The following is an 18247-nucleotide window of genomic DNA, read 5'->3' as shown; positions in this document are numbered from 1 at the left end:
AAGGATGGGGAAAAAAGGCAAAATCAACAGAAAATAAGAAATGGAAAATGATTTGTTGACAATAACACATATGTTGATGTGCTTGATTGAGCCAATATACAGTGTATTCTCAATGGAAAAATCTCATTTTGTATGCTATAATGATGTACAGTGAATGAATGTAAATAAAAAAAATAAATAAAATTTAAAAAAAAATGGGGTAGGGGCACGGAAGTGAGAAAGCACCCCACTGAGTGGAAGGTCACACTACAGTCCCTTTTCTATATGTTTCTAGGGATTTTGGGCACAAGTACACATGCACCTGGCATATATTTTTTTTAAAGCCGCCAGGTCCAGTATTCAAACTGCACAGTTGGCTATGTGGGATCTAGCCACCGTAACCATCATGCCACTAGCTGGCCCGAGCTTTATTTTAAATGAGTTGTTTTTTCTTTAAGTGAGGAGTATGTTGCGCTTTACTGAATAATATCTGAGAATATATAGAGATAGTCATGTCTTGTGATATAATAGTGAATTTCCTAAGAATGAACTAATCTTACACTCCTGGGTAAATCTTACTTTGGCATGGTGAAATATTTTCTTAGGGTGATGTTGAGAGTCTCTTTACTAATATTTTATTTAGAATTTTGTTTCAATATTTGTAAGCCTAACTAATCTGTAGCTTTATATTCTTAAACTGTCATCAAGTTTAGGTCCCAGTGTTAAACTTGCTTTATTAAAAAAAAAAAAAAAAGGTGGAGAATTTTTCTCATTTTTCAGTGTGCTTGGACAATCCTTGAGCATTGGGACTGTGACTATCTGGTTTAAAGGTCTGTATCTAGAAGTGGTATTTCCTGCGACCAACTAGAATCAATGTTCAGATTTACTTCATTTAGGTACACAAATTTGTCTGGAGACCTGCAAAACTTTTACATGATTTTTTAAAATGTTTTTTGATGAACCCAGCAGATAGCATGGTGGTTACAGGCACTAGACTCCCATATGGCTGACCAGACCTGGCAGCTTGAAAATCTCGCTAGGTGTGTATGTATACAGGTCCAAAATCCTGAGAGGAGAGTGAAGTGATTGTGGTGTGGCCATCCCCCCTGGGGGATGATTTCTCACTTTCCTTCTCACTGTCTCTCTCCAGTGAGTGTACATGCCCTAAGATAAAAACCTAAAAAATAAAAAATTTTTTTTGAGAGAGATTTTTGCTATAGGGCGCGTGCACTCGCCAGACAGACAGAGACATTAGAGAGACAGAAAGCGAGAAATCACCCCCCAGGGGGGATGGTCACGCCACAGTCCCTTCTCTGTTCTCCTCTCAGGATCTTGGGCACACACGCACAAGCGCCCGGTGTGAGTTTTAAGCCACCGGGATGCGAACTGTAGTCAACTACGTGGGAGTCCAGCGACATAGCCATTACACTAACTGCTGGTTCCCAAAAATAAAAAATATTTTTTGATGATTAAATAGTTATTTTCCCTTTGTCATTTCTTATTGTGAATATTTATGCTTTCTCTTTCTTAAGTTAACTAGTGTTTGTTTATTTTTATTTAAGAGCTAGGATTTGACTTATTAGATCACTTTTTTCTATTTATTAATTTCTACTTTTATATTATTTTTATCCTTGTGTTTTTCTTTTGGTTTACTTTATTTTACTAACTCTTTAAGCTGGAAATTTAGCTCATTTACTCTGATTCATTCTTTCTTTTTATTTATGCCAGAGAACCTGTTCACATGCCCGGGAACACTGCCAGGGCTTGGCCACATTGCAGTCCTTTTTCCTCCAGTTCTTTGCCCTGTCAGGATGCTGGGCACAAACATGTGCCTGATTGTTTTTCAGGCCACCAGGGCTGAGTCTCAAACCCTGGTCAGTCATATGGGATCTGGTATCCGCTGTGCAGTGTTAATCACTACACTGTGGAGCTGGCTCCATATTTATTTATAAAATCATTGAAGGCTGTAATTTTCTTCACCTCACTGTTTTAAATAAATAGTTTCCACCTATTGCCCCTGCAACATTCAGCAAACTTTTATTATTTCCCTCTTCCTCTTTCTCCCATTTTAGTGCCATTTCTACCTTATCAGAACATACAACTATATACCATCAGCATATATGTCTTTCCTCTCTCTTCCCCTTTGAGTGCTAGGTTTACAATTATGTGTATTAAATACTCATCTCAGTCTTTTTGCTAAATTTCCCCTGTCACGTCTTGCTTCAAATGATGAATTGCTTTGGCTGTACATTTTATTATGGCAAAATATTCATAACATAGTTACCATCTTAACTACTTTTTTAGTTACAGGTCACCTTCACATTGACGTATAACTGTCACCACCATCTATTTCCAGAAGTTTTCTTTCCATCTTCCCAGACTAAAACTGTATTTATAAAGAATAACTTCCTCATTCACCCTTCTGCAAGGCTTATCACTCACCATTTTACTATCTTTTTTTATGACCTTGGTTATTCTGGGTACTTCATATAAATGGAACATTTTGTTATATTGTTCCTGGTTTATTTCACTTAGCATACTGTCTTCAAGGTTTTTCCACGATGTAGTATATCTCAGAATTTTCTTTTTAAGGGCAGTACTCCGTTGAATGTATATACCATGCTTTGTTTATCCATTCATCCATTGATATACACTTGAGTTGTTTCCACTTTTTTTTTTTTTTACCAGCAGGCACATGCACCTCACCAGTGAGAAACAGAGAAGAAAAGTGAGAAACCAACCCCATGGGGGGATGGCCACACTGCAGTCTTTTGCCTTCCATTCTTCTCTTAGGATTTTGGGCATGCATGTACATGTGCACAGTGTGTTTTTCAAGCCACTGGGTCTGGGACTCAAATAGCACAGTTTGCCATGGAGATCTAGCAACTTTAACCACCACACTACGAGTGGCCTGCATCCATCTTTTGGCCATTGTAAAAAATGCTACACTAGACAGGAACATACAAGTGTCTGTTCAAGTTTTTGCCTTCAGCCCTTTTAGTTGTGTATCCAGAAATTCAATCGATTGATCGCATGATTAGTGTATTTTAAATTTTTTGAGAAACCCCTATACTGTTTTGTGACTGCACTACTTTTCATTCCCATGAGCAATGTACAGTTGTTGATGAATTATGATTTTGAAAACTCTGATGAAAGTCTGATGTGAGAGTCACTTCAGATTTTTGTTGTTATTTAAAGTCTAATTGTTTTTTCAGTGGATGTCTTGGAGTTAGTGCTTATTTGTGAGCATCATCTTATAGGCTCTTTCATATTTAAATTCGGTCATCTATTTTTGAAATATTTTCTTAGGTTATACTTTATAATATTGGTTCATTTTTGGTTTTTATTCTTCAGAAACTATAATTATATGAATATTATTCTTTGTTCCATTCCAGCCTTTTTCTTTCTTTTTTATTTTATTTAGTTTTTATTTTATTTTTCAGTTATTAAGTGTCCATGTTTTGTTTTTGTTTTCTTTTGGAGAGGATTTTTTGCTTTAGGGCGCGTGCGCTCGCCAGATAGACAGAGACATAGAGACAGAAAGCGAGAAATCACCCCCCAGGGGGGATGGTCACGCCACAATCCCTTCTCCTCCATTCTCCTCTCTGGATCTTGGGCACGCACGCACACGCGCCTGGCGTGAGTTTTAAGCCACCGGGTCCAGGACGTAAACCGCGGTCGACTACGTGGGAGTCCAGTGACATAGCCATTACACTAACTGCTGGTTCCCGAGTGTCCATCATGTTTTCATCTCAATCTTTTCTTCCTTAGGTGTAATTTACTCATCATTCCTCACTAAATATGGTCTTTTTCTTTTTTTCAGAAGTTCAGTCAAATTCCATCTTTTTTTTACTTTTTTGTTCATTTTTCTTAGTTTTTGAATTTTCAGTTCAAGATGATACCTTGTTTGTTTGAGTGCAGATTTAGAGTTAAGATTTTTTATTGTCTCACCTTTTTTTCTTCCACTTAGTGGAATTTTCTTTAGCTGAATTGCTTGGATTCTCATGTTCTGTTTTGTCTATTTATAGATGATGAATGCATGTCTGTATTTCTTTAAAAAGACCTGTGAGATTCTACCATTTTTGAGTTTTTCTAGTTCAGGAAAACTCTTGTCAGCAAAGTATGATTTCTTTACTGGATTGGAGGTGTAGGAGAAATAGTGCCATTTGGTTTGGTTTGGTTTTACAAGATCCTACATTTCTCTCTCTTGTTTATTTTTCCCTTTACCTTGCTGTTGTCAAGGGATATCTTTTTCTTGCTTTTTTACAATCCCCACTGTGCTCCTACTCCACCAGTTGTGGTGTTAAAGAGTAGGCCCTGCCTTACTCATGGGGAGAGCATTCCACCTGACACCTTTTCATTTCTGTTTTTCTTGCCTAGATCTACCTTCTGAGATATCATCCTTCTTTAGGGAGACCAGAAAAAATGGCAACAGGGTCCTGGAGAGCCAAGGGAATGGTGAGTGTTTCCTGTCTCCATATTGGCTGTCACAGGATAGACACATTCCCTTCTCTTACCCTGATTGCCTTATTGGATGGAACCTAGTAGAATCCACCTCCAATTCTGGATGTGTGAATCATCTTGCTTGCAGCCTGCCCTCAGCATCTCTCTCTGCTTGATAATTCACGTAGTAGTTGACTCTGAAAAACACAGTTCTGTAGTGCAAGTTAGAGTCCTTATTTCCTTGTTCAGCTTCAGAACATCTACTGGGTAAGAGTGCAATCACAATTGAAATCAAAACAGAAGTCAAGGGAACCAGCAGTTAGCGTAATGGCTATGTCGCTGGACTCCCACGTAGTCGACCACGGTTCGTGTCCCGGACCCGGTGGCTTAAAACTCACGCCGGGCGCGTGTACGTGCGTGCCCAAGATCCCGAGAGGAGAATGGAGGAGAAGGGATTGTGGCGTGACCATCCCCCCTGGGGGGTGATTTCTCGCTTTCTGTCTCTATGTCTATCTCTGTCTGTCTGGCGAGCGCACGCGCCCTACAGTGAAAATCTCTCCAAAAAAAAACAGAAGTCAAAGGCAACAGAAAACTTGATACATAAAAGGTATTCTCAGTAAGATTATCATATTTCTCATCAAAATATTAGAGGCTTGAAGGCAGTGGGTTGATATATAAATAGTTTTCAATTTATGATAGTTAAATGACTTTTTTGACTTTACGATGGTAACAAAAGTGATAATCATTCAAGAGAAACCATATTTTTAGTACCCATCCAATCATCTGTTTTTCACTTTCAGTACAGTAACTCAATAAATTATGTGAGCTATTCAACACTTTGTAATAGGTTTTATATTAGAAGTTTTTCCCACTGTAAGCTTCTGGAAGTATTCTGAGCGTGTTTAGGGTATAAGGCAGTTTAAACTGGGGCCAGCAGGTGGTGTTGCGGTTAAGGTGCTGGACCCACATGGGTGACTACAGTTCAAGTCCTGGACCTGGAGGTTTAAAAATCATGCTGGGTGTGTGTGTGTCTGTGCCCAAAATCTCAGGATTAGAAGGGATGTGGTTTGGCCTGCCCCTTGGGGAGTGATTTCTCATTTTTCCTCTCACTGTTTCTCTGGTGAGTGCATGCACCCTGTGGCAAAAACAAAGATAGACTAAGCTGCTGGTTCCCACAAAGGGTCTGATTTCAAAATTTACGATAGGCTGGGAACCAACAGTTAGCGTAATGGCTATGTCGCTGGACTCCCACGTAGTCGACCGCAGTTTGCGTCCCGGACCTGGTGGCTTAGAACTCACGCCAGGCGCGTGTGCGTGTGTGCCCAAGATCCCGAGAGGATAATGGAGGAGAAGGGATTGCGGCGTGACCATCCTCCCTGGGGGGTGATTTCTTGCTTTCTGTCTCTATGTCTCTGTCTGTCTGGTGAGCGCACGTGCCCTATAGTGGAAAAAAAAAAAAACAACCTCTCCAAAATTTCCGATAGGCTCACCACAGTGGTGCACAGGTAGTGTACTGCTTGGGAGGCTGGAAGCTGCGTGGGGAATCCATTCCTAGGTCAACCCGAACAGGCAGGCCAAGCACAGTTTTACAGGCCTATGAGACTAGCTGATAGGGAAGCCGAGGCAGGAGGGTCACGGCACAGCAAAACCTGGATGGAGATGCCTAGCTCTGTTTTTCCCTCTTTTCTCTCTCATAAAAGGAAAACAAAAGTAATCCAAACTATGGTACTGGCATAAAGGTAAACCTGTAGATCAATGTAATAGGATAAAGAGCCCAGAAGTGAACCTTTGCATATGTAATCAAATGACTTTTAACAAGAGTGACAAGAAAAGATCATGTATTCAGCAAACAGCTATTAGGAAAATTTTATATCTACATGCAAAATAATGAAGTTGAACCTTTACCCACTACCATATACAAAAATTAACTGAACGTGGATCAAAGACCTAAAGAAAAGAGCAAACACTATAAAAGTCTTAGAAAAAAATATATGGGAATATCTTCATGACATTGAAATCAAAATCATAGGCAACAAGAAGAAAAAATAGAGAAATAAGACTTTTTTCAAAATTTAAATGCTTTGTTAACTAAAGAGAGAGAATATATTTGCAAATTATATATCCGATAAAGTATTAACATCCAGAATACACAAAGAACTTCTACAACTCAACAACAAAAAGAACACCCCAATTCAAAAATAAACAACAGATTTGAATAGTCATTTTTGCAAAAACAAATGACCTGTAAAAACATGTAAAGATGCTCGTCACTAATCATTTGGGAAATGAAAAGCAAGATCACAATAAGGTACCTCTTTATGTCCATTAGTATGGCTATTAAAAGAAAATAGGATAAATGCAGGCACTGGGACCTGCTCAGCTGAACACTTTTTTTGGGGGGGATTGGGGGGAGGGCTGTTGATTATATTTAGCAAAATATAACAACAAACACACAAAGACACAAATATAGAAGAGCAAGGATCTGGTGGATCCAACTTCTCAGATGGAGAAAGCTGCAACCTCAAACAAGCCTCTGGTTTTATTATTTTATAGGGCAGAAAATGGGGGAAGAGGAAATGGAATGCAAAGCCAATTATTTTCAGATGTTAATCGGTTACTTCTGATTCTTTTGGGCGAAATCTGAATAACACATGGTTTCCTTAGACAGATACTCCTTTGCAGTATCAGCAGTTAGCATATTTATACATATTTAAAATAATTGTTTATTGGGACCAGCAGTTAGCGTAATGGCTATGTCGCTGGACTCCCATGTAGTCGACCACAGTTTGTGTCCTGGACCTGGTGGCTTAAAACTCACGCTGGGTGCGTGTGCGTGCGTGCCCAAGATCCTGAGAGGAGAATGGAGAAGGGATTGCGGTGTGGCCATCCCCCCGGGGGGGTGTGATTTCTCGCTCTCTGTCTTTCTGTCTCTGTCTGTCTGGCGAGCGCACATGCCCTATAGCAAAAACCTCTCCAAAAAAATAAATATTTAATTTTTATTTATTCATTCATTTATTTTAATTTTACCAGAGAGAGATACAGAGAGAGAGAGATACAAAGAGAGAGAGAGAAAGAGAAAGTGAGAAAGCAAGCCACCAGGTCCGGTACTTGAACCGTGGTTGGCCATGTGGGAGTGTCCAGTATCTTAACCACCACGCCACCTGCTGGCCCCCAAGCATATCCCCCAAGCATATTTATATTTTAATGCTTTCATAGCCTTGCAGCATTTCTGCATGTCTGAAGGTCACCATGTTTTTTCAGATTGGGCTGCTCCCTATAGGCCAGGATGTGGAGAAATTAGAATCCTTCTGCATTCCTAGTGGGAAGGTAAAATGGTACAACTGCTGTGGGAAATAGTATGGTGGTTTCTGAAAAAATTGAACACAGAAATACCATTTGATCCAGTAATTTCTCTTATTGGTATATAACTAATAGTATTAAAAGTAAGGTCTCAAACAAATATTTCTACATCAGTGTGTATGGCAGAATTACTCACAGCAGCCAGAAGCTAAAAACAAACCAAATGTCCATTGGCAGAGGAATAGGAAAACAAATACAGTACAGTATATATACACAGCATGGGATATTATATAGCCTTAAAAAAGAAGGAAATTCTGAGTGTATGTTTCTGCATAGATAAATCTTAAAGATACTGTGCTAAGTAAAATGAACCAGACACAAAAAAACACATGATTCTGTCTGTTCAGACACATAGAATGGCCAGGAATAGACTAAAAGCAAAGTGGTCATTTACCAGGTTCTGAGGAGAGGAGGGGGTGGGAAGTTACTACTTGGTCACAGAACGTCAGTATGGGATGATGAAAAATCCTGGAGATGAATGGTGGTGGTGGCTGCATAGCAGTGTGGATGCACTGCCCGTCACCTAACTGTGTACTTAAAATGGTAAAGATAGCAAACTTTTTGTTGTGTTTTACCACAGTAAAAATGACAAACTTCCTATAGGCTGCTTCACTCTAACTATTCTGTATTCTACCAGTAGATGCCTTTTATTCCTCCCAGGTGGTCCTCGTCGTTCTTGTTTCAGGCTTCCTCTCTCTCATCACTTGTAATGACCTTGTCCCTGCCCCTACATGCCTCATCTGGAATTCCTAGCACTTTCCTCTTCTCTTGATTCCTTCTCAGTCTGAAAGACCACGTTTCCAGGCCTGTCCTAGAAAATCTTTCCTCATGTCTCTTTCCCAGTGTAACTTCCATTTTGAAGTAGTGTTACAGAAATAAAAAGAATCAAACTGGGTCCCAGCTGCTGTGGTGCAAGCGGTAGCATGCTGCTGGGCACTGTCCAAAGCCACGGATTATAGCCTGGCCACACGTCACTGGGGAGTGCTTTCTGTCTCTCCCCTTCTCTCTGTGTTTCTCTCTGGTGAGCACACATGCTGTTAGGCAACTTATTTATTTATAATTTTTTAATAAAGAAATTAAGGCAACTTCCAAGTTGACCTGAAACATATCTGGTACACCAAGATCCTGGACTGGCTGGAGGACTGGGGAAAGGAGTCGTGGCATGACGAGACTCTGTCAAAGTGCCTGTCCTCTTTCTCTCATGAAAGAAAGAGAGAGAGACAGAAAGAAGAAAGAAAGAAAGAAAGAAAGAAAGATTTTTTTTGAAATAATAAAATGTGGTAAGGGATGAGAACAGAATGAAGAGATGAATTTTTAATTGAGTGGCCAAGAAGTTCTACCATGAGTTCCCACAATATGTAGCAGGACATATAATGTGTTGTTACCCATGTCTCACAGGTGAGGAACCTGAGGCACTAGTTGGTGGCAGAGGTGGTCTCAAATCCAGGCACTGTGGTCTCAGTGTTTCATCACTCCCTGTTTGTTCCTTTCAGGCTCAGCAAGGCCAAGAGACAGTAGGATTTAGGGGAAGGACTAAGTTGTAGTTGAGTCTTTGACATCATCAAATTGTATGACCTTCAGTCACTTGGATTCTTCATTGATATGATTGATCAGATTATTTTTCTTTTTTTTTTTTAAAAAGGAGATTTTTGCTATACGGTGTGTGTGCTTGCCGGAGAGACAGAGAGACAAAGTGAGAACTCACTTCCCAGGAGGATGGTCATGCCATAATCCCTTTTCTTCCATTTTTCTCTTGGGATTTTGGGCATGTGCGCATGTGCACCCAGTGTGAGTTTTAAGCCACTAGGTCCGGGACTCGAACCGCAGTCGACTATGTGGGAGTCCAGCAACGTAACCATTATGCCATCTGCTGGTCCTGACTATTTGATCTTTTAAATTTTTTTTAAAGAGAGTTTTGTTTTTGTTTTTTTTTTTTGCTATAGGGGCCATGCCCTCACTCGAAAGACAGAAAGTGAGAAATCACCCCCTAGGGGGAATGGCCATGCTGGAGTCCTTTCTCCCTTCTCTTAGGATTTTGGGCACACACACACACATTCCCCCGGCATGAATTTCAAGCCTCTAGGTCCGGGACTCGAACCACAGTTAGCCATGTCAGAGTCCAGCAATGTAATCATGCCATCTGCTGGTCCCAGATCTTTTAAATTCTTAAAACTCAGAGAGTCTGTTTTGTTTTACTGCTGTTTCATTTGTATATACTGTTTGCTCTTGTCTGTCTAGATTTATAGTTCCCTATACTTAGGGACCTTATTCTTTACATGTCTATCACAAACAACCCAACCAGGACCTTCAGTGTATAGGTTCACAATCTCTGCTGGCTAGATAAAGAGAGAGAGTGAGGTCTGAAGGTCTTGAAATGCATGACACCAGGGTCACAGTCAAAGGCAGGATCTGGATATCCTCCCTGCCTCCCTTAGGGCAGACTTCTCTGTCCCTCACCTGTGCCATGGGCAAGGCTAGCTCCTGGTGAGTTGGGCTGTGTTTTGTATTACAGGTACCCATGGCATTCAGGGATGTAGCTGTGGCTTTCACTCAGGAAGAGTGGAGACTGCTGAGCTCTGCTCAGAGGACCCTGTACAGGGAGGTGATGCTGGAGAACTACAGCAATCTGGTCTCACTGGGTAAGTGTGGTTTCTTTTAGGACTTGTGTTCTCACTGCTAGGAATTTTAGGCTGTGCTCGAAGCAGCCATCTTGCCTTCTTACTTGGCCTTTGAATTAGAATCAAGCAAAGATGTTTTGTTCCCTGTTTCCCCAGGGAAGGTCTCATTTTGTAGTCAGAAAAGGTTAGGCCCTGCTGCTGTGGTGTTAGTGGTAGGGTGCCTCTGTGCAAGGCTGGGGCCTCATGGGAGATCTGGGTTCAGTTCTCAGAATAGCCTGAACAGGCCTGGCATGGTAACATGTCCCTATAATCCTGGCAAATGGGGAGGCTGGGGCAGAGATTCAATATATGGTGACACTGCTAAAAATACCTATGTACAGGGGCCAGCAGGTGGTGTGGTGGTTAAGGGCACTGGACTCCCACATGGCTGACACAGCTTGAGTACCAGACCTGGCAGCTTACTTTCTCACTTCCTCTCTCGCTCACTCACTCACTTGCTCTGTTTCTCTCTGGTCAAATTTAAATAAAGTTAAATAATTATTTTAACAAAATACCTACTTTTCTCTCTCCTTCCTCTCTCGTTAAGAGAAAGGAAAGAAAAAGGAAATGGTCAAGTTGTGTGCGTGTGTATGTGTGCACACATGCACATATGCATATGTATATGTGTGTGATTCTCCACATTTTCTAGGACTTTTCCCCCAGGCATGGGCTCCCTTCCTAAGTTAACTTTTAAATGAGGGAGGTATTCATCCACCTGGTGTGGAATAGAATCGGCATGTTCATATCTGTGTTCACCTTCTCCTCTTACCCCTTTTAATGCTGAGAAACCACCATTCTCAGGTCTTTGTACCACCCTTTGAAGATCCCCACCTGGTATGACTCTGAACTCTTTAATGAAACCTCGAGCCCATAACCTATGGTCACTTTATTTTCTTTCCCTGTGAACAGGAATTCCATTTTCCAAACCAAAACTTATTACTCAGCTGGAGCAAGAGAAAGAAACTTGGAGAGAGGAGAAAAAATGCCCACAGGCCACCTCTCCAGGTGAGTGGGATGTGGGGCTGTTGATAGCTCACAGGTCAAGATGGAAGAGGCTCCCCACCCAGGTGCTGGGTAGCTGTTCTCTAGCCCTCCTGGGCTGTGTTTATACTGTATGGCATGGACTCCCCTCCAGATCACCTTCATTCAAGCAGGAGTCTTTTTTGATGTGTCTTGTCCCCCTCCATAGGAAGATTTTCTTCCTCTTACTAGGTTTGCCTTCTCTAGGTCACTCAATTCCCTTCTACATTTATGGACTCATTTCTCATTACTTATAGTTGAAAGTAGTAGCAAGAATATGGAAAAACTAAGTGAGCCAGAGAAAGGAGGGAGCAAGCAAGCCCAATGGGAGGAAGGAAAGCTAAAAAAGCTAGTTGAGAAATTGAAAGAGAATTCTAAAATATCTGTGAGCTAAGAATTGCGTTTTCCTTTTTTTTTTTGAGAGAGAGATTTTTGCTATAAGGCGCATGCACGCGCCAGAAAGACGAGAGAGACAGAAGGCGAGAAATCACCCACCCCCCAGGGGGAATGGCCATGCCATAATCCCTTCTCCTCCATTCTCTCTCGGGCACGGACACACACATGCCCGGCATGAGTTTAAGCCACAGTGTCTGGGCCTCGAACCCTGTTCAACTACATGGGAGTCCAGTGACATAGCCATTATGGTAACTGCTAGTCCCGCTTTTACATTTTTTAATGGTTATATAAATATGTGAATAATGTCCTTAGTTTTCCCTCTTAGCCCTCAAAGCCTAAACTGTTTACTATCTTTTAAGAAAAGTTTGCGGGACCAGCAGTTAGCATAATGGCTATGTTGCTGGACTCCCATGTAGTCAACCATGGTTCGCATCCTGAACCCAGTAGCTTAAAACTCATGCTGGGCGCATGTGCGTGTGTGTCCAAAATCCCGAGAGGAGAATGGAGGAGAAGGGATTGCAGCGTGGCCATCCCCTGGGAGATGATTTCTTGCTTTCTATCTCTCTGTCAGGCGAGCACACAAGCCCTGTAGCAAAAAAAAAGAAGTTTGCTAGGGCTAGCAAGAGGGTTGGTGGTTAAGGTGCTAGACTCTCACATGGCTATTTGTGATTCAAGTCCTAGACCCAGCAGGTTGAAAACCATACTGTTTGTGTGTCTCCAAGTTCCCCTCCAAGAGTGGAAGAGACGGGATTGTGTCATGGCCATCCCCTCTGGGGTGTGATTTCTTTTTTTTATTTTTTATTTTGGAGAGGTGTTTGCTATAGGGTGTGTGTACTCGCCAGAAAGAGAGACAGAGAGACAGAAAGTGAGAAATCACCCCCCCCCCCAAGAGGGGATGGCCACGCTACAAACCCTTCTCCTCCATTCTCCTCTCAGGATCATGGGCCCACACGCACACGTCCCAGCGTGAGTTTAAGCCCCCAGGTCCAGGACTCGAATCATGGTCGACTACATGGGAGTCCAGCGACATAGCCATTATGCTAACTGCTGGTCCCTGGGGTGTGATTTCTCACATTCCCTCCCTCTTCTCTCTCTCTCTGGCAAGCACATGTGCCCTATGACAAAAAACTAAAAAACATTAAAAAAGAAAGAAAAAGTTTGTTGATTCCCACTCCAAGGGAGTATGATATATAGCCTTAACTGTTTATGTTCTACTTAATCTGAGTACTACATCATGTAAAATATAAGAGCATTGCATTTGCACAGTTTCAGTTACCTCCTCCCAACATCCTTTATTTTGAGTTGTCATTTGTATTATACACTTCCTATTGCATGTGTACTTTGAAAAACCATATTGTGGCACCAGCAGATGGTGTGGTGGTTACGTTGCTGGACTCCCACATAGTCGACCATGGTTTGAATTCTGGACCTAGCAGCTTAAAATGTATGTCAAGCACTTGTTCATGCATGCCCAAGATTCTGAGAAGAGAATAGAGGAGAAGAAATTGTGCATGGCTCTCCCTAGGGGTGATTTCTTGCTTTCTGTCTCTCTAGTGAGAACACACGCCCTACAACAAACACAAAAAAAGAAAACCATATTGTATGGGGGCCAGCAGGTGGCATGGTGGTTAAAGTGCTGGACTCACATGGCCAATTAGTCCCAGACTTCGTGGCTTGCTTTCTTTGCTTTTCCCTCTCTGTCTCTTCTATCTTTCCCTGGTCAAATTAAAAAAATATTAATTAATTTGACCAGAGAGGGACAGAGTGAGAGAGAGAAAGAGAGGGAAAGTGAGAAAACAAGCTGCCAGCTCTGGGACTCAACCCATCGTCAGCCATGTGGGAATCCAGCACCCTTAACCACCACGCCCCCTGCCGGCCCTAAATAAAATAATTCTTAAAACAAAAAATACAAAAACATATTGTATACTATAGAGAAGTATAATGATTGAATGTATTCTATGCACTGAGTTTTATGCCTAAAGTCAGACATGTGTTTACAGATAGGTTAATATGAGCTGCACTTGCTACTGAAAGTATTTAATTAAGCTCTTTTGTGAACCAATAAAATGTGAAGAAAAAGAAATAATAAAATTAAATAGCAAAGAACAAATCAGGGTAAAGACTACACCTATCTAGTTTCCTGGTATTACCACATTTTAAAATGTTGATTCTTTTCTTTAGAGCTACATATAAGTCAGTAAATTTCTTTAGTTTTGAGCTCTGAATGCTTCACTTTCTTTCTTATAGTATAACTTAATAACCAAGTCCTCATACTGAACTCAGAGCTAATCTTTTTTTAGAGCTAGAGGTCCGGCTGTAACAAGAAAGGTTTCCCTTAGAAACCAGGACATTAAAATGATTGGGAGTTGGGGCCAGCAGGTGGTATAGTGTTATGATGCTGGAATCCCACATGGCCAACCACAGTTTGAGTTTTGGACTTGGAGGCTTGAAACTTGCACTGGGTGCATGTGCTTGTGTGCTCAAGATCCCAAGAGAAGAATGGAGGAGAAGGGATTGTGGTGTGTCCATTTCCCCCCACCCCAAGGGGTGATTTTTTTTGCTTTCTGTCTCTCCAGTGAGCACATACGTCCTATGGCAAAAATCTCTCTCTCCAAATAATAATAATAATGATAATAATTGCTAAAACTGGGAGTTTAGCTGTTCCCAGAGCCTAGTGGTAAGGGGAGCTGGATCCCGTATAAGTGACCACAGTTCCAATAAACTCATACTTTTCATCTCATTTACTATAAACTTTTTGGAATTCCTAAATGCATTTGATATTGACATCTACACAAGAGTTAGGTATTAGTATAAGAAGAATTTTACTTACACTGGTTTTCTGAGGAAGTTTTTACTTACACTAGGTTTTGATTGGTTGTGGGGATCAATATATTGGGACCTTTTTTTTTTTAAGTCAGTGGGAGTATGGACTATGTGCTGTCCAGTGCCAAAAGCCTACTACTGTCTTGTAAAAACTGTGATAAAAGTAATTCTCTAATAAACACTTGTTGAGTGGGGAAATCCCAGTTCAGGCATTCCATACACTTTGTCTTTACCTACTTTCTTTTTTCTTTTTAGAGAGATTTTTGCTATAGGGCGAATGCACTTGCCAGATATATATATATATATATATATAGAGAGAGAGAGAGAGAGAGAAATCACTCACCAGGAGGATGGCCACACTGCAGTCCCATCTCCTCCATTCTCCCCTTGCGATTTTGGGCATGTGTGCACACACACCTGGCATGAGTTTCAAGCCACTGGGCCTGGAGCTTGAACTGTGGTCAGCCTTGTTGTAGTCAAGTGCCTTAACTACTATACTTCCTGCTGGACTCATTTACCTCTTTTCTTATGCTGCTTCCTATACTAGAATTCTCTTTCATTATGAATGACTACTCTTGGTCTCTTTGTCCTCACAGTGAGACATAGACATTTCCACATGGATCCTGTGGTTAGATAGATCTCTCAGTCCAAAACAACAAAAAACTTGAAGACATGGTCTCTATCAGTGTGGGTGGTTATGAGTTAGAAATAAATTGTTGTGGGTGGGTGGGTGAGACTATTGCACATTGGCCCTATTTACATTTTTTTTTTTTTTGAGAGGTTTTTTGCTATAGGGCGTGTGCACTCACCAGAAAGAGAGAAACAGGGAGACAGAAAGCGACAAATCACCCCCCCCCAGGTGTATAGCCACGCCACAATCCCTTCTACTTCCTTCTCCTCTTGGGATCTTGGGCACGCATGCACATGTGCCTGGCGTGAGTTTAAGCCACTGGGTCTGGGACTCGAACTGTGGTTGACTCTATGGGAGTTCAGTGACATAGCCATTACGCTAACTGCTGGTCCCAACATTGGCCCTATTTACATGCCCAATACTATTTGTGATGTTTTTATAATCTAAATCAAACAGGTCTGAGGAATGGATTTTTTGGATTGTAATAGAAAGTGTAAGGTGTACTGATGGACTGGAAAGTCTGTCTCATAAAGGAAGTCTTGGTTGGATAGTACTTAACTTTTAAGCACTTTGGAGAACAAGGGATTAAGTCACCACCAGACGAGGCAGAATTGCTTCGACTTTTCTTCTGAGGACTCAGTTCTGACTCAGACTTTTTTCTCTGCAACAGGACCAAAGCCAGATGTCCATCTCAGTGTTTCCTGCCCTCTGGATTTCTCCAGTGAGAAATTCCCCATGCAGCATGAGCTGTGTAATCATCATCCCTGGATCTTCACATGCTTATGTGCAGAAAGTCATGTCCAGACAGAGGATTCATGCCCAGAGGACCAGGGAAAGCAGCAACAGGCCTCGGATCGAAGTCCTTGGGTTGATAAAGCAGAAGGTCTAGAGAGAGATGGTGCCAAGTCTTTTTTTGGAAGGACAAAGAGAAGAACTCTGGGAACATCCTCCAGGCCACCCCAAAAGCAGCCACTCAGCTCTCGGAATGGCAGCAAAGGGGTGGAGACAGATGTCAGAACTACTCAGACAGGGAACCCTGAGGAAACAGACAAATTGTTGAAGAGGATAGAAGTCTTGGGATTTGGAACGGTCAACTGTGGAGAGTGTGGACTAGGCTTCAGCAAGATGACAAACCTGCTTAGTCACCAGAGGATACACTCAGGGGAGAAGCCTTACGTGTGTGGGGTATGTGAGAAAGGCTTCAGTCTAAAGAAAAGCCTTGCCAGACACCAGAAGGCACACTCAGGGGAGAAACCTATTGTGTGCAGGGAATGTGGACGAGGTTTTAATCGGAAGTCAACACTCATAATACATGAGAGGACACATTCAGGCGAGAAGCCTTATATGTGCAATGAATGTGGACGAGGCTTTAGTCAAAAGTCAAACCTCATCATACACCAGAGGACACATTCAGGAGAGAAGCCTTACGTGTGCCGGGAGTGTGGCAAAGGTTTTAGCCAAAAGTCAGCTGTTGTCAGACACCAGAGGACACACTTAGAGGAGAAGACCATCGTATGCACTGATTGTGGCCTGGGCTTTAGTGATAGGTCAAACCTCATCTCCCACCAGAGGACACACTCGGGGGAGAAGCCTTATGCCTGCAAGGAGTGTGGGCGATGCTTTAGGCAGAGGACAACCCTTGTCAACCACCAGAGGACACACTCAAAGGAGAAACCGTACGTGTGTGGAGTATGTGGGCACAGCTTTAGCCAGAATTCAACCCTCATCTCTCATAGGCGGACGCACACTGGGGAAAAGCCATATGTATGTGGGGTGTGTGGGCGAGGCTTTAGTCTAAAGTCACACCTCAACAGACACCAGAACATACACTCAGGGGAGAAACCCATCGTGTGCAAAGACTGTGGTCGAGGCTTCAGTCAGCAGTCAAATCTCATCAGACACCAGAGGACACACTCAGGGGAAAAGCCCATGGTGTGTGAGGAATGTGGACGAGGCTTCAGCCAGAAGTCGAACCTCATTGCACACCAGAGGACACACTCGGGAGAGAAGCCGTATGTGTGCCGGGAATGTGGACGAGGCTTCAGTCATCAGGCAGGGCTCATCAGGCACAAGAGGAAACATGCGAGGGAGAAGCCTTACACATGCCGGCAGTGTGGACTAGGCTTCAGCAATAAGTCGGCTTTAATAACCCATAAGCAAGTACACACAGAAGAGAAGCCTCGTGTAGGCAGAGAGTGTGGTCAAGGCTTTATCCAGAAGTCTCACCTCACCTTACATCAGGTGACACACAAGGGGGAAAAGCTTTACATGTGTAAGACAGGTGGGCAAGGCTTCAGACAGAAGTCTCACCTCAACAGACACAGGAAGATAAAGCCCATCCACCACCGACCACCACTCCAGCCTGACTCTGAGGCCTATTTAGGGCCATCTTCTGAATCCTTATACTCTGTTTGAAAGTGAAGAGGGTGGCAAAGACAAATACTGAAAATTTTTACACTTTATGCAGTGGAGTAAAACAAAATGCATTCCAAAGGTGGTCAGACATTTGGCTTCATTCAGTTTCTCCATACTAAATCTTCATGTTTTATGGCCTTTTGTTCTAATAAACTTTTTCTTTTTTGGGGGGAGAGGTTTTTGCTATAGGGTGCATGCACTCACCAAAAAGAGAGAGACAGAAAGCGAGAAATTAGCCCCTGGAGGGATGGCATTGCCGCAATCCCTTCTCTCTTCTCCTCTTGGGATCTTGGGCATGCACGTTCATGCACCCGGCGTGAGTTCAAGCCACCAGATCTGAGACTCGAACCATCAGTGACTACATGGGAGTCCAACAACATAACCATTACACCAATTGCTGGTCCCCCTGTTTCTTTACAAATCTATAACCTTGGCTGTGTAACACAGTCACTCACATAGTAAGATTTAAAAATAAGCAGGTATTATCGGTATCTTAAACTCCTGTTTCCTTGGGAGACATAAG

General features: G+C 42.2%; 1 protein-coding gene across 2 annotated transcripts in view; it reads left to right on the top strand.

Annotated features, from left to right (window-relative positions):
* The window catches only part of ZNF133 (zinc finger protein 133), a 27336-nt gene extending 9447 nt beyond the window's left edge, over positions 1-17889 (top strand). The window contains exons 3-6 of one of the 2 annotated variants that reach the window (XM_006163647.3): positions 4360-4437; positions 10295-10421; positions 11349-11444; positions 15980-17889. In XM_006163647.3, coding sequence (XP_006163709.1) covers positions 4405-4437; positions 10295-10421; positions 11349-11444; positions 15980-17724 — 2001 coding nt within the window. In that variant the 5' untranslated portion in view covers positions 4360-4404 and the 3' untranslated portion in view covers positions 17725-17889. The remainder of the gene's footprint in view (positions 1-4359; positions 4438-10294; positions 10422-11348; positions 11445-15979) is intronic. The other variant, XM_006163649.3, reaches the window with a different exon arrangement.
* The last annotated feature ends 358 nt before the right edge of the window (positions 17890-18247 follow it).

Source organism: Tupaia chinensis, unplaced genomic scaffold, assembly GCF_000334495.1.
Source record: "Tupaia chinensis unplaced genomic scaffold, TupChi_1.0 Scaffold142716_1, whole genome shotgun sequence".
Taxonomy (NCBI): Eukaryota; Metazoa; Chordata; class Mammalia; order Scandentia; family Tupaiidae; genus Tupaia; species Tupaia belangeri.
This window is presented reverse-complemented; position numbering and strand designations above follow the sequence as displayed.